Below are 15,427 nucleotides of genomic sequence, written 5' to 3'. Positions count from 1 at the left end.
CGCTTTCTCTGTAGAGCTGCTGTTACCCCTCTGTCTCTGTAGACCTGCTGTTACCCCTCTTGTCTCTTGAGAGTTGCTGTTACCCCTCTTTCTCTGTAGAGCTGTTACCCGAGCTGCAACAGTGAACACGTAATGCCTCCCCCAAAACATGACTGGTAAGTAGTCAACCAATTAATATATGTATATGCATTAGCATATCTGTTGTACGTATTTAGGATTTGGACTTATTTACAATAAGGATCTAGATTTCGGGATGAAGATTTGGCAGAACATTTAGCATTTTGATTTAGCCTTAAGATTTAGTGTTTAGATTTAGCATTCAGATGTATACATAAAGATTTGGATTTATAGTAATGATTTAGCTTCAGATTAAAATGTAGAATAAGATATACGATTTCGATTAGGATAAACATTTTGATTTAAGATTTAAGATTAAAATGTTTTATGGTGAAAAAGTGACATGAAAGTGGCAGTGCAGTTTGGAGGGGTGTTCCCTAAATCTGGAACAAGTGAAGCAAGTTTTTTAGGAGTCGTGTTAGTCATGTAAATCATGTAGGCATATAGAACCGGGAGGAGAACTGATTGGTTATTTTTGGAAACAGGCACAGAAGTTACTTCCTCAAGGGTGGGTCTAACACAGCTCTTATTACAACATAATTTATCACAACTTCTTCTGGATCTTCTCAAAGTGGTTTAAGGGGGAATAACTGAACCAATGAAGTAGGCCATAATGAGTTTCCATAGCGAACTATCTAAAGACCTGAAGGATGAGCTGGAGTCACTGAGGTAAGAATACCGTCTAATTGCTTTGAAAGCAGCATGATAAAATAAAAGCAGTAGGCTTACATGATCTGCAAACTACTCGCTGTTATATCGATCAAATGCTGCTCATTATAATGACAATATCCAAATGATCCGGGATATTCATACACACCGACAGAACTCAATACTAATAAGTACACTAATAAGTATCAAAAACTTCATAAATATAATCCACATTTTCTTCATGTTTTTCTCATGCTTCCTCTTTCTGCAACACCGATTGTAAAGTTCACATCCCCCTCACTGTTTCTGTTGGTGCTTTCCCCTTTTCTCTGACGGAACTATTATATATGTAAGGGATAATGCCCGACGAGGTGTCCATTATCAGGAATTAATGGACGACGTGGAGGCGTGAACCGTCCGACGCGAAGCGGAGGACGGTTGCCTCCGCGAAGTCCATTAATTCCTGATAATGGACACCTCGAAGGGCATTATCCCGCTTATACCACGGTCACTTACCAACGGTGACCAAATTAAGACCATTAATTTATATTTTCATGCGTTTTACAATCCGAATATAAACTTTTCCACAAAACATACATTTGTTTGCCTGGTTACGCCTGAGGGTCTGACTAATACCCGGAACCACCATTACACGCCCGTTGGGTTCTCATGCAACGGAAACGTTGTTCACTCCTCCAGTAATTAGGATGGGCCATAGCTACGACTTTATGGTGCGGCCACACCAGACGCGTATCTCGCGTACTTTTTACGCGAGATACGCGCGTAAAATGTTGCTTGACCATTTTGTGTCGAAAATGGTCGCATACGCGCTATACGCGCCTACGTCACTCGCCTAGATGAGTCCATGTCCATGCAAGTGAACGGAGCGTTCCCTCTTCCTCATAACTATCAAACCAAACATCCTTCACATTCACCGAGCGAACATTACGAAAGTAAAATGCACATTTCTCGCTAAAAATGTTTCCATAAACGCATTTAATGGCGTAACTATGTTACTATTTCCACCCAGAATAAAGAAAGTTGTCGGCCGTGGCTGCGCTGGAGTCCGAGGTAGGAAACCCCAACGCCGCCGTGTTTGGGTGATAGAGTTTAGATCGGGTTAGATTAAATAATCTCGGATATAAATAACAATAATCGGGTTAAATAACTTCACATGGTGTGTCTGGTGTGTTTCCCAGCAGAGAAATAGTCCGCCAAGACGTTGAGGTTGCTTAGTAACCAGAGACTCTGTCCATGCAAGTGAACGGAGCGTTCCCTCTTCGTCATAACTATCAAACCAAACATCCTTCACATTCACCGAGTGAACATTATGAAAGTAAAATGCACATTTCTCGCTAGAAATGTTTCCATAAAAGCATTTAATGGCGTAACTATGTTAGTATTTCCACACAGAAAAAAGGAAGATGTCGGCCGTATGCTTCTGTCCAAGCTCACTACTCTCTGCCAGTGACGTCGGGTCAAGCTCAACGCTGATTGGGCAATGCGTGTCTCGTCAGACGCGTATCTCGCGTACTTCGCGTAAAAAGTTCAATTTTTTTAACTCTTTTGAAATGTACGCGATATACGCGATATACGCGCGTATAGCGCGTATTGCGCGTAAATATACGCGCCACATACGCGCTATACGCGCGTAAAATGTTGCTTAAAGGGACTCATGGTGCGGCCACACCAGACGCGTATCTCGCGTACTTTTTACGCGAGATACGCGAGTAAAATGTTGCTTGACCATTTTGTGTCAAAAATGGTCGCATACGCGCAATACGCGCTATACGCGCCTACGTCACTCGCCTAGATGAGTCCATGTCCATGCAAGTGAACGGAGCGTTCCCTATTCGTCATAACTATCAAACCAAACATCCTTCACATTCACCGAGCGAACATTACGAAAGTAAAATGCACATTTCTCGCTAAAAATGTTTCCATAAACGCATTTAATGGCGTAACTATGTTACTATTTCCACCCAGAATAAAGAAAGTTGTCGGCCGTGGCTGCGCTGGGGTCCGAGGTAGGAAACCCCAACGCCGCCGTGTTTGGGTGATAGAGTTTAGATCGGGTTAGATTAAATAATCTCGGATATAAATAACAATAATCGGGTTAAATAACTTCACATGGTGTGTCTGGTGTGTTTCCCAGCAGAGAAATAGTCCGCCAAGACGTTGAGGTTGCTTAGTAACCAGAGACTCTGTCCATGCAAGTGAACGGAGCGTTCCCTCTTCGTCATAACTATCAAACCAAACATCCTTCACATTCACCGAGTGAACATTATGAAAGTAAAATGCACATTTCTCGCTAGAAATGTTTCCATAAAAGCATTTAATGGCGTAACTATGTTACTATTTCCACACAGAAAAAAGTAAGATGTCGGCCGTATGCTTCTGTCCAAGCTCACTACTCTCTGCCAGTGACGTCGGGTCAAGCTCAACGCTGATTGGGCAATGCGTGTCTCGTCAGACGCGTATCTCGCGTACTTCGCGTAAAAAGTTCAATTTTTTGAACTCTTTTGAAATGTACGCGATATACGCGATATACGCGCGTATAGCGCGTATAGCGCGTATTGCGCGTAAATATACGCGCCACATACGCGCTATACGCGCGTAAAATGTTGCTTAATACGCGAAATACGCGTAATACGCGTAATACGCGCGTAAACCAATGGTTCCCTATGGAGAAAATGGCGATTTCATACGCGAAGTACGCGAGATACGCGTCTGGTGTGGCCGCACCTTCATACCTTTGTTGCATTTGAGAATTACAGCACATTCAAATCATCCCGCCTTCCTCCAATGCTCCACCCCCTAAGCGTTATTTTTTAGAGTACTGTAACGACCTCGCCGGTGACATAATGATGTCGAGTCATTAGTAGTTGAAGGTAGTTTTAATGAACCAAAACCAGGTCACTGAAACCCGTAACATTGTAACCAACGGCAGAAAACCGACACAAAACAAACCCCGGTTACCCCGGCAACCCCCAACACGGTCTCACTCGCGTGCAGGCCCCCACCCTCCTGTTCTTCCAAGGCCCTCCCCCAGCTGACCTAATGATTCGCCCCCACGCTGATTGACAAGAAGAACATTACAATACATGCACATAGAACAACTGGCATAGCGGACAACGAAATATAATGTAACACATAACACACAAACTATTTAACTGTCCCAGGGTCGCTACAGTACAAAAGTTCTAGACTCCAATGGGTTATGTTTAGACTCCCATCGGTTATGTTTAGACTCCCAGGGGTCATAATATCTACCAGGGGTCTAGTAAACAAGAAATTTAGCAGGTGGCTCACTGTAATTTTATGGGCTTCGTGTGATACCGTTTTGAGGCCCCATGTTGAAGGACAGTGGTCCCACTGAGTATAAGAAAGGTGTATGAGCATTACAAACAGAGTAGCGGGACAACGTAGCGTCTGAGGCCGAAATGGGTCCCCTAATCGGACTGAATGGTGCGGTTGGGTGCCAACGGTCTGGAGGTCTTCCTGTAGCTCCAGAGTAGCGGGACAACGTCGCGTCTGAGTCCGAAATGGGTCCCGTAATCGGACTGAGTGGTGCGGTTGGGTGCCAACGGTCTGGAGGTCTTCCTGTAGCTCCAGAGTAGCGGGACAACGTCGCGTCTGAGTCCGAAATGGGTCCCGTAATCGGGCTGAGTGGTGCGGTTGGGTGCCAACGGTCTGGAGGTCTTCCTGTAGCTCCAGAGTAGCGGGACAACGTCGCGTCTGAGTCCGAAATGGGTCACGTAATCGGACTGAGTGGTGCGGTTGGGTGCCAACGGTCTGGAGGTCTTCCCGGAGCTCCAGAGTAACGGGACAACTTCGCGTCTGAGTCCGAAACGGGTCCCCTAATCGGACTAAGTGGTGCGGTTGGTTGCCAACGGTCTGGAGGTCCTGAGAATCATCCAGGGGAGCGGGACCACTTGGCTTCTGAGGCCGAATCGGGTCCCCTTGTCGGACTGAATGGTGCAGTTGGTGGCCAACAGTCTGGAGGTCTTCCTGAGGCTCCAGAGGAGGGTAACTCTGTGAGTCTGAGTCCGAGATGAGTCCCCTAATCGGACTGAATGGTGCAGTTTCAGTACGCCGTGGACCACTTTGGTCTGCCATCGTCAGTCGCTACTCGCTACTGTCTGCCGTGGAATCAAAACAAACCCTCTAGTTGAGGACGCGCCTTGATGACGCGGGCCCGAATGCGCCACAAGAAGCAGACGGAAAACGTTATATATCCATGCAGCAAACAGACAGGTCTGTCGGCCAATAAGGTCATTCGGTCCGAAGAATTTTATTGGTTGAAGTTTTAACTAAATATTATGAGAGTAAAATAATTGTTTGTTTTTACTCCTGGTGGGTCTGTCTTGCATATTAGAGTGTTATTACCTTATTAATACCAATTTAACCTTATCCAAAAAAAGTGTAAAAATGCAACAAAGGTAAGAGTCCCTTTAATACGCGTAATACGCGTAATACGCGCGTAAACCAATGGTTCCCTATGGAGAAAATGGCGATTTCATACGCGAAGTACGCGAGATACGCGTCTGGTGTGGCCGCACCTTTAGAACGGGAGGTAGCGGGAGGTATTATAGTCTGCTGAGCTTTGTTTTGTTTCCCGTTGCTATGGTTACTACTATTTTAGAGACGATACGCCAGCTAGCGCATTAATTGAGAACGGTAAACAGACAATTTGACGGAACTACTTGTCCAGGTGTCCGTATATCAGGAGTTAATGCACACCCTGCATCCAATCAGAATCGAGTATTCCCGCAGGCCGTGGTATAAATATATATATATATGTAAGGGATAATGCCCGACGAGGTGTCCATTATCAGGAATTAATGGACGACGTGGAGGCGTGAACCGTCCGACGCGAAGCGGAGGACGGTTGCCTCCGCGAAGTCCATTAATTCCTGATAATGGACACCTCGAAGGGCATTATCCCGCTTATACCACGGTCACTTACCAACGGTGACCAAATTAAGACCATTAATTTATATTTTCATGCGTTTTACAATCTGAATATAAAGTTTTCCACAAAACATACATTTGTTCCCCTGGTTACGCCTGAGGGTCCGACTAATACCCGGAACCACCATTACACGCCCGTTGGGTTCTCATGCAACGGAAACGTTGTTCACTCCTCCAGTAATTAGGACGGACCATAGCTACGACTTTAGAACGGGAGGTAGCGGGAGGTATTATAGTCCGCTGAGCTTTGTTTTGTTTCCCGTTGCTATGGTTACTACTATTTTAGAGACGATACGCCAGCTAGCGCATTAATTGAGAACGGTAAACAGACAATTTGACGGAACTACTTGTCCAGGCGTCCGTATATCAGGAGTTAATGCACACCCTGCATCCAATCAGAATCGAGTATTCCCGCAGACCGTGGTATAAATATATATATATATATATATATATATATATATATATATATATATATATATATATATATATATATATATATATATATAATCTAATATTATTTATAATATATGTGTAATCATATATATATTTATTATATATATGTAATGTGTATATATACATATTATCTATGAAAAACAAATCCTTTTCGTTTCCCTGTGGGCTACAGTATAAGAAGTGTAGAAAATGATATTTGGCAGAATATATTGAGGCCTATATACTGTGAACTTAAAATTATCTTCTCACTCATTGAGTTATAAAGTATTAGCTCATATATTTAGGGAATCCAATACACAATGTGCAATTTTATCGTATTATTTATCATCGCAATCTATATTTTTGTTGGCAGTGTACGTTTAGTCTTGGAGTGGTTTTGTCTAATCGTTCATGCCTCCAGGTGGTACCACCATGAGCTTTAGTCTTGGAGTGGTTGTATCTAATCGTTCATGCCTCCAGGTGGTACCACCATGAGCTTTAGTGTTGGAGTGGTTGTATCTAATCGTTCATGCCTTCAGGTGGTACCACCATGAGCTTTCCCGCCACGCTGCCGAGGCCCTGCTCCTGTCCAATGGGAGTGACGGAAGTTATCTCCTCCGAAACAGTAATGAAGGCCCGAGCTGCTTCGCCTTGTCTGTCAGGTCAGTCTGCTGCTGCCGGGGGGCTGGATGGAAGATTCAAGAGCGGGTATTCAAGTGGAACCAATCAGGACATCCCCTGATTGGTTTTGGGAATCCATTTTGCCTGTGTATCACAGATGCTTAAAATGCAACAATTCTCAATAAGGGAGAAACGTAGGAAGGGCAGGAACAGAGAGGGACGGTATCTGTTGGTTGATTAGTGTCTATATCTTTAGTGCTCGCCAGCCTACAACTCTGGAATCTCCCATACAGCAACCAGAGTAACCAAAAAATTCAAATCAAACGTCAGAGGCATTGTTTTTCTTTGAAAGTTATGATTGCTTTTCTTTGGCTTATGGTTTAAACAGGATTAATGTTCCAGGAACTTTGTCAAGATTTGTATTATTTCTCGATCCATTCGCTTTCCGCGTCTCCCAATTTAGGGGGCAGTAGCATCCAGGGGAGCCTTCCCTGTTCCTGACCCTCTTCCAGCTCCTCCTGGGGCCAGTCTGGGGTACATAACCCTCCAGGGAGGCCCCTGGCTACAGAGCCCACTCCAGGGGGGGCCCTGGCTACAGAACCCACTCCAGGGAGGCTCCTGGCTACAGAGCCCTCTCTAGGGGGGGCCACAGAGCCCACTCCAGGGAGGCCACAGAGCCCACTCCAGGGGGGGCCACAGAGCCCTCTCCAGGGAGGCCCCTGGCTACAGAGCCCTCTCTAGGGGGGGCCCAGGCCACAGAGCCCTCTCCAGGGGGGGCCACAGAGCCCTCTCCCGGGGGGCCACAGAGCCCTCTCTAGGGGGGCCCAGGCCACAGAGTCCTCTCTAGGGGGGCCCCAGAGTCCTATCCAGGGAGGCCACAGGCCACAGAGCCCTCTCTAGGGGGGCCACAGAGTCCTCTCCAGGGGGGGCCACAGAGTCCTCTCCAGGGGGGGCCACAGAGTCCTCTCCAGGGGGGGCCACAGAGCCCTATCCAGGGGGGCCACAGAGCCCTATCCAGGGGGGCCCCAGAGCCCCCAGCTGTATTGGGTCCAGCTCTAAGGCTACAGGGGGCGAGCCTAACGGGTTAACCACCTCCTCTCGGCTGGGAGCTGAGGTTTGTATTGAGGGTTGCTTAAAACTGATTTGATGTGATTGTGTTGTTCAGGGCTAAGGATTCAGTGAAGCATTTCCATGTCAGGCGCGTGGACCAGGCCTATGTGTTTGGTTTCAACCAGTTCCCATCGCTCCAAGAATTTGTCAACCATTTCGCCAACCAACCGTTGGTAGGAAGTGACACGGGTACGATTCAAATGTCATGGACATAACAATTTTTAATTTTGTCAAGCATAAGACTGTTCCATTAAGTTAACACATATGTAAAACTTCCTGTTAGATTCTTCAAATTATTATTATATTGTGTAATAACACTCTTACAAGCAAGCTGCAATCTAAGCCACGAGCAGTTTGCACTCTTATTACTTATCTTAGATATTTGATTTCACAGCCATGGATGACTTCTTCCTTGCTCTAATGCACATGTGATGAATAACCTTCAATCCCACCCTGCTTGCCCCCTTTCACCAGGGACCCTCATTGCGCTCAAAGCCCCGTACCCCTGGCGTGTGGAGGAGCCGTCCATCTACGAGTCTGTGAGAGTTCACACCGCCATCCAGACGGGTCGGACAGAGAGTGACCTCGTGGCAGACGCACCGTCGGTAAGCTAGCCTCTACAAACTAGATAATTTCTCAAAGAAACACTGGATGTGTTGAAGTCGGGTGCAGACGGCGCCCTAACCAAGGAGGTCTCCTAGGGCAGCACCTGCAGATATGTTTTCTGCGCCCATTAATAATGTGATTGATTGACAGATCCTGACTTATTTTTGGTTAGCCCTGAGTTGAATAAGAGACTTGTTGTGGGAAGGGCCAGGCATGGAAGGTCAGTGCACCAGTTGGCATTGTCACTGCCAATCTGACCAAGCCTACTAAATCAAAATAACATTGGGAGCACAGTTTAGAATGCACTTTCAATTATTTTGTGTGGTGTTTCTAATAGTAGAATAGAAATGTTATTCCTCTGAAGATGGTGTGGGGCTGGGGGCGGCTGAGATCTGGCCTAAGGTGCCAGGATGGCCAAAGTGGGCACTGGTCAGTTGGATATTTTGAGTTAATTTCTTCTAGATTCATTGGTGTTCTGCAGTTAGAGAAACAAGGTGTACCTGTGCTACACGGCCCAGGTTCAATACCTGGGATGGGGCTGTAAGAGGTCAGAGTTCTAAGCTGCAGCTGAAGTATAACTCCTTTTAGTTGTCTCTTCACAAAAGCTCAGTTATCTAGGTTCTTTGTTGCATGTTTTTTTCTATGTTTTTGATTGACAAGATAGTCATTTATAGTGTGTCGACTAGCCACCGTGGTGAGACCGGGGGACTCTCTACGTTTAACCATGTAGCCAAAAGTGGCCAACACCGTAGCTCACGGACAACTCTCCAGAGATTTAACTCCCCTCCAGGACAGAGCCATACATTTAAGCAGTGGTGTAGAGACCCACAGTGGCTTGGTGAGGCAGAAGGGCATTAGTAACCTTTGGTCGGTGGTCGTGTGGATCATAGATGTTTTTTCACAAATGCTTCACTTACATTTTAAATGACATTATTTGTACCATTTATGCAGTTTTCTTTGTGTTGTTTTATAGTTGGGCACCAAGGAAGGCTATTTAGTGAAGCAAGGGGCAGTTGTTAAGGTATGGATTATTTTGGTTTGACCATTTGATACAGTATTTTCAATGATCTTTGGACATAAACTCCTTTTGTAAGATATTAATTATCAACCCTAACCCATATGTCAATGAGGTAAACACTAAGTTAAACACGCAGATTCTATGAGTCACTCTTCTTAATAAGACTATTAATTACAATTAATGTTTAAATCAATTAGAAGAACACCTTTTCTGAATGTAGGTATAAGGTCTGAATTCGATTTATTTTCAATAGAATTGGAAACAAAGATGGTTTACACTCCAAAGGCATGAACTCAAATACTTCAAAGACAAAATGGTAAGTTTATTTGTATAATCAGGTATGGTGTTGTGTTTTCGTTACGAGATGTAGCCTCTGCAATTTCCACATGAAGTTTTGACACAAGAGCTTGTTCCATTGTTACGATTAGTATCTCTGAATTCATGTATTGTTATTGCTGAAATGTTTAGATGACCAGAGTTACAGGCCTACCAATGTTACCATGCCATCCTTATGTTAAATAATTCAGAAGTGTATCAGGCCGATGTCCAGAACAATAGCAGCTAAGAGTAGAACTATATCATTTAACTTGACATCTCTGTAACAAGGTCATAAAAAATAATGTATGTATTTTTATGTTCCTAGTTTGAGGAGCCTATTCGTATACTGGACCTCAGAGATTGTTCTGCTGTTCAGTTTGATTACTCTCAGGACAGAGTCAACTGTTTCTGGTAAGCCATGTTATATATATATATATATATATAAATATATATATATATATATATATATATATATATATATATATATATATATATATATATATATATATATACATACATACAATTGTTGCACATTATATATTATACATTATATATTATGTTCTACCCTGATTGGCTTCAAAATGTTATAAGAAGCCTCTGAACTGGAAATGAGAACAGAAGAAAAGGATGTTGTAAAGGCCAGCATGGCCTTTACAACATGGCATTTAGGTCAAACTAACTTCCTGAAGTTATTTTTTTCTTTCTGTGTGCTTCCCGCATGGCAAGACATTTTTACCTGGTAAGAATTAAAGGAAGTTCCAAGAGAAAAGAAATGGTTGCCACCACCCATTCACTAGGATGTGAACATGAATAAACTCCAATGCATTTATATTATACCTTACCATATCAGATGTTTTTTCCCCTGCCTTTGTTGCAGCCTGGTGTTTCCAGATAGGACATTTTATCTGTGTGCCAAGACAGGTGTGGAAGCAGACGAGTGGATCAAGTTTCTGAGGTGGAAACTGGTGAGATATTCCTTACACAAAAGGAAATGTTTCAACCTCACAAAATATGTAAAACTAGGAAAAACTGCAATGTATTAATACAAACCGCACACCAAAAAACATTAAACTACAGGACAGCTGGGACTAAGTGGTTTTGACTTGCTTCTGCTTTTCAGGCCCAGAATAGAAAAGGAAAATGACAGCGTGTTGACAGGTGGGCCCAAGTGTGGTGGTTGATTATGGTTATGTGTGTTTCCATCCATGTACAACAACCAACTTCAACACATTAATGCTACGACACCGACTCTGAAGTGGAAGAAAATGATATCATTATTTAAACATAAAAAATGTAAGGGATTAATGTGGTATGTGGGGAACTTTAAATTAATAAACAATCAGCAATATGACAGAGGAAAGATTTATTTAAAGAGGAGTGGGGAACATGTTAAGAGAAAGTGTGGGGAGGACAATGGTTCCAAGCCCAGGACCAGAAGCTCTGAGCCGTCTCCACTACTTGTCGAAGTTCTTCGAGGAATGGGATCAGCTCCTTCTCCAGACTGATGATCAGACCTGGAATGGCAGAGGGCCGGAAAAATAGTTTGGAGTTTGGATTTGAGCAATTCAATAAGTTCTTTGAAGTGGTTTTCTGCTGAAAGTAGTGTGCAGTCAAAAAACCCTTCGGGCGAAACTGCCCTATAATATGAAAAAGAAAAGGTTCTTATTTGATATACAATCTACAGAAATAAAGAAGTGAAACTGATTAAATTTGTACCCGTGTTGGCACTGCTAAAGGCGATGAAGCTTATTACTAGTGGTAGCCAATTTAACTGCACAATCTGTTGCAGAAGGAGACAAAAAACAAACCTCCAGTAAAGGGACATGCCACTCAAAACAATAACTGGGGTTCAAAAAGCTAATAGTTCAATTGTTAATAATTTTTTCCCAAAAATTACTAATGTCATCATATACAAACAAATTGTAGATTAGAAGCACACAAGCATAATCCTAGTTTTTTAACATCACGTTTCCATTTACAAAGACATAATACCCATAAGAGACCCAATAACAGTCTCGCCTGTCTAGAGTTCAAACTCTAAAAAATAATCTTTACTCAATGATAGAAGATAAACCCAGAATGTGGCATCTTGACCAACCTGGTACGTGCTACAGTAGCAGGTGATGCTCTTGTTCTGGGAGAGACCCAGCTTACTGCCCTGGTCCGTGGCCAGAGCCAACGTTGACAGGAACCCGGGCCGCTGGGCGTACTCTGGAGCACTCTCATTGGCCACTGCATAGGAAACACATTTTATTAAAGGTCCCATGACATGAAAATCAAAACATAAATATGAGTTCCCCTAGCCTGCCTATGGTCCCCCAGTGGCTAAAACTTGAGTATGGTGTAAAAACGAGCACTAGCTGTTTTGCTCGCCTTTGAAAAAACGGAGGCTCAAGCGCGCTGATTTGGAATGTCTTTATTTATGTCGTCATAAAGCATCTAAGCTCCTCCCCTTACTCTGCCTGGCCCGCCCAGAGACATTGGCCCGCCAATGAGACACGGCCGTGCGAGTGCCACATGTGTGTGTGTGAATACACACACTGTAACGCAAGTGTTTCTTGTCGGTTCTTTAATGTCTCTTGTATTTCTACAACGAGTATGTCGTGGGGGTTATCTGAGCCATGGTTGAGAAGGAATGGGGGAAAGGAACTTTGGCTTTGACTCCCTCAAGAATATGAACCACGACATGGAGGAGAAAGGGATTGTTGGCGGCGAATGTCTCCCGCTTGAGCCCCGCTGAGGGACCACTGCCGGAGGCGGAGGTGCCTAAGCGCTGCCCGGCAGCAATCCCTTTCTCCTCCTTGTCACGGTTCAGTCTACTTCACATTGATGTGGACGTGGAAAAACCAGGAACGTCAGAGAACCCAACGCGGTCGTTTGAGATTCATAATATCGGCTCACACAGCTTTTGGCCGTGATAATATATATTATATGATATAGATATCTATGTTGGCTATATGATAATATTTAGATATAGAGCTCCAGGACTCCCGTGTGTTCTAGAATATTTACAGAACACGGCTAATGGCTGTGTGCGCCTCGCCATTGCGATACATCCACTGTAAACAGAGCGCATGGTACCGTGGCTGCAAGCTGCTCAGGGCCACACCCCCACCCTCCTCCTTGACCCGCCTCGCTCTTCCTCATTTGCATTATAGCTACAGACACCAAAACAGCTCATTTGGGGGAAGCTCAATGTGCGACTGGCTCGGAGTGGCTGTAACTCTGCACCACGGCTGAATTTCGGGAACGTCTTTGAATACCGTTTTAGTTGCCCACTAATACCTATATTAAAGAATACATAAAATAGCATGTCATGGGACCTTTAAAGGATAGACCTAAATCTTCCAATAGGTGCAGCATTTAACTATCATCAATTACATGTTGTCCCTACTAGTCATCCCAGCCATAAATCTTTATTTTAATTTTTACCCACAGGGTGTTCCTGAATTTATCAAGTGGGGACTATGGGCATGAAACATATAGCTGTTGACTATAACTCGACTGTAAGGGTGTCACTGTTTTGAGTGTAGACCTATGTGTACCTATATATACACACAGCTATATGCAGCTCAATTACACCAGGTAAAAACAGACAGTCTAGATGTACATCAGAAAGCAAATGGATTCAGGGAAGGGTGGTTCTACTATTTAGACAGCACTAATGGCACGTTTCCACTGCAGGGTGCGGAACGGATCGGATCGCAAAGGTGCGGATCGGGTCGCGTTTCCATCGCCAAAAGTGGTCGTGACCCGGACTTAGCCGTACCCGTCTGGGCCTCGTTTTCAGGACTCCTCCGTTGGGGTACTGAAAACGAGACGAGACGCCTGAAAGGGTCCCGGGAAATTCTAGCTACACACCCCCTCCTTTGATTGGTTGACAGAATCATCACTTCCGGGTGACCCGGGGATAAAAACAAACAAACAGTACCCTCGAGGCATTATTCTTTACAATTAACATGTCGCGTAAAACGCTTGCTTGGGCGAACAAGGAGGTGGAGACGTTCGTCTGCATTCTTGGGGAGGAAGACATTGTTTACGATGTTTACGTAGTTGCCGCGGCGATCGACATCCGGCCTACCACAAAGGGTACTGTCGGCAGTGGAAACGCGACCTCGGAACTAAGCTGGGCTATACCGCCCCCTCCCTACCGCACCTTTGCGATCTGATCCGTTCCGCACCCTGCAGTAGAAACGCGGCATAAGTACTATAACTGAGTTCACTAGAAGAACACTTTAAGTCAAGAAATGGGGTTGTGTACTTTGTACAATCATCTGAAACATTTCACTGAATCTATTGTATGTGGCATTATACCTTTAATAACCGGTACACCGTCACGTCACCACGGTCCCCACGATGCATGAAGACCCGCAACACTGGAGGAGAAGAACCACAGGGCTAGTGTGAAGGGCCCTCCACACTGGAGGAGAAGAACCACAGGGCTAGTGTGAAGGGCCCTCAACACTGGAGGAGAACCACAGGGCTAGTGTGAAGGGCCCTCAACACTGGAGGAGAACCACAGGGTAAGTGTGAAGGGCCCTCAACACTGGAGGAGAACCACAGGGTTAGGGTGAAGGGCCCTCAACACTGGAGAACCACAGGGTTAGTGTCAAGGGCCCTCAACACTGGAGGAGAACCACAGGGTAAGTGTGAAGGGCCCTCAACACTGGAGGAGAACCACAGGGTTAGTGTGAAGGGCCCTCAACACTGGAGGAGAACCACAGGGTAAGTGTGAAGGGCCCTCAACACTGGAGGAGAATCACAGGGTTAGGGTGAAGGGCCCTCAACACTGGAGGAGAACCACAGGGTTAGTGTGAAGGGCCCTCAACACTGGAGGAGAACCACAGGGTTAGTGTGAAGGGCCCTCAACACTGGAGGAGAACCACAGGGTTAGTGTGAAGGGCCCTCAACACTGGAGGAGAACCACAGGGTTAGTGTGAAGGGCCCTCAACACTGGAGGAGAACCACAGGGTTAGGGTGAAGGGCCCTCAACACTGGAGGAGAACCACAGGGTTAGGGTGAAGGGCCCTCAACACTGGAGGAGAACCACAGGGTTAGGTTGAAGGGCCCTCAACACTGGAGGAGAACCACAGGGTTAGGGTGAAGGGCCCTCAACACTGGAGGAGAACCACAGGGTTAGGGTGAAGGGCCCTCAACACTGGAGGAGAACCACAGGGTTAGGGTGAAGGGCCCTCCACACTGGAGGAGAAGAACCACAAGGTTCAGAATTTGTTACATCTTATGAACAATTTTTTTTAAACAAATGAGGGTAGGAATTCTAATGCTGGGTTCCTCAACAGCCAGATTGCAGCAACAATACAAGATAAACTAAAGAAGTAAAAATATGTCAAAATAAGTAGCGATAGATCACAATAATTAATAATAATAAAAATAAAGTAAGCAACATAATAAACTAAGACGATGATAATAAGTAATGAGCTGTAGCAAAGTGTAAGTGTAAAGTGTTCAAGTGATAGTGGAATGGTTGTTTACATGCAATATCTAGAATAACCCACTGATCATACCAAACTTGGAAGCTGTTCGTACAGATATCGTCTTATATCCTGCAAGATAACACATTAT

At 44.8% G+C, this 15,427-nt stretch overlaps 2 protein-coding genes across 4 annotated transcripts; one reads left to right on the top strand and one right to left on the bottom strand.

Annotated features, from left to right (window-relative positions):
* The first annotated feature begins 543 nt into the window (after nucleotides 1-543).
* dapp1 (dual adaptor of phosphotyrosine and 3-phosphoinositides) lies at nucleotides 544-11,195 on the top strand. 3 transcript variants are annotated; one of them, XM_030355961.1, is made up of 9 exons: nucleotides 544-786; nucleotides 6,711-6,833; nucleotides 7,958-8,091; nucleotides 8,377-8,507; nucleotides 9,482-9,529; nucleotides 9,780-9,842; nucleotides 10,170-10,255; nucleotides 10,722-10,809; nucleotides 10,965-11,195. In XM_030355961.1, exons 1-9 carry the CDS (start codon nucleotides 731-733, stop codon nucleotides 10,986-10,988), a joined length of 753 nt encoding a protein of 250 aa, XP_030211821.1. In that variant the 5' UTR covers nucleotides 544-730; the 3' UTR covers nucleotides 10,989-11,195. The 3 variants fall into 3 exon arrangements, with proteins under 3 accessions (XP_030211821.1, XP_030211820.1, XP_030211822.1); XM_030355960.1 differs by lacking the exon at nucleotides 10,965-11,195 and having other exon boundaries at nucleotides 10,722-10,932; XM_030355962.1 differs by lacking the exons at nucleotides 6,711-6,833; nucleotides 10,965-11,195 and having other exon boundaries at nucleotides 565-786; nucleotides 10,722-10,932.
* Nucleotides 11,062-14,177, bottom strand: lamtor3 (late endosomal/lysosomal adaptor, MAPK and MTOR activator 3; the record flags this gene model as incomplete). The annotated part of the gene is made up of 4 exons (XM_030355971.1): nucleotides 11,062-11,358; nucleotides 11,561-11,624; nucleotides 11,943-12,076; nucleotides 14,159-14,177. Coding segments are annotated over 4 exons (342 nt in total), but the record flags the coding sequence as incomplete, so codon positions are not given.
* Between the last annotated feature and the right edge of the window lie 1,250 nt (nucleotides 14,178-15,427).

Source organism: Gadus morhua, chromosome 5 (genome assembly GCF_902167405.1).
Source record: "Gadus morhua chromosome 5, gadMor3.0, whole genome shotgun sequence".
NCBI classification, from domain to species: domain Eukaryota; kingdom Metazoa; phylum Chordata; class Actinopteri; order Gadiformes; family Gadidae; genus Gadus; species Gadus morhua.
Note: the sequence above shows the minus strand (reverse complement) of the source record. Positions and strands in the feature narration are given on the sequence as shown.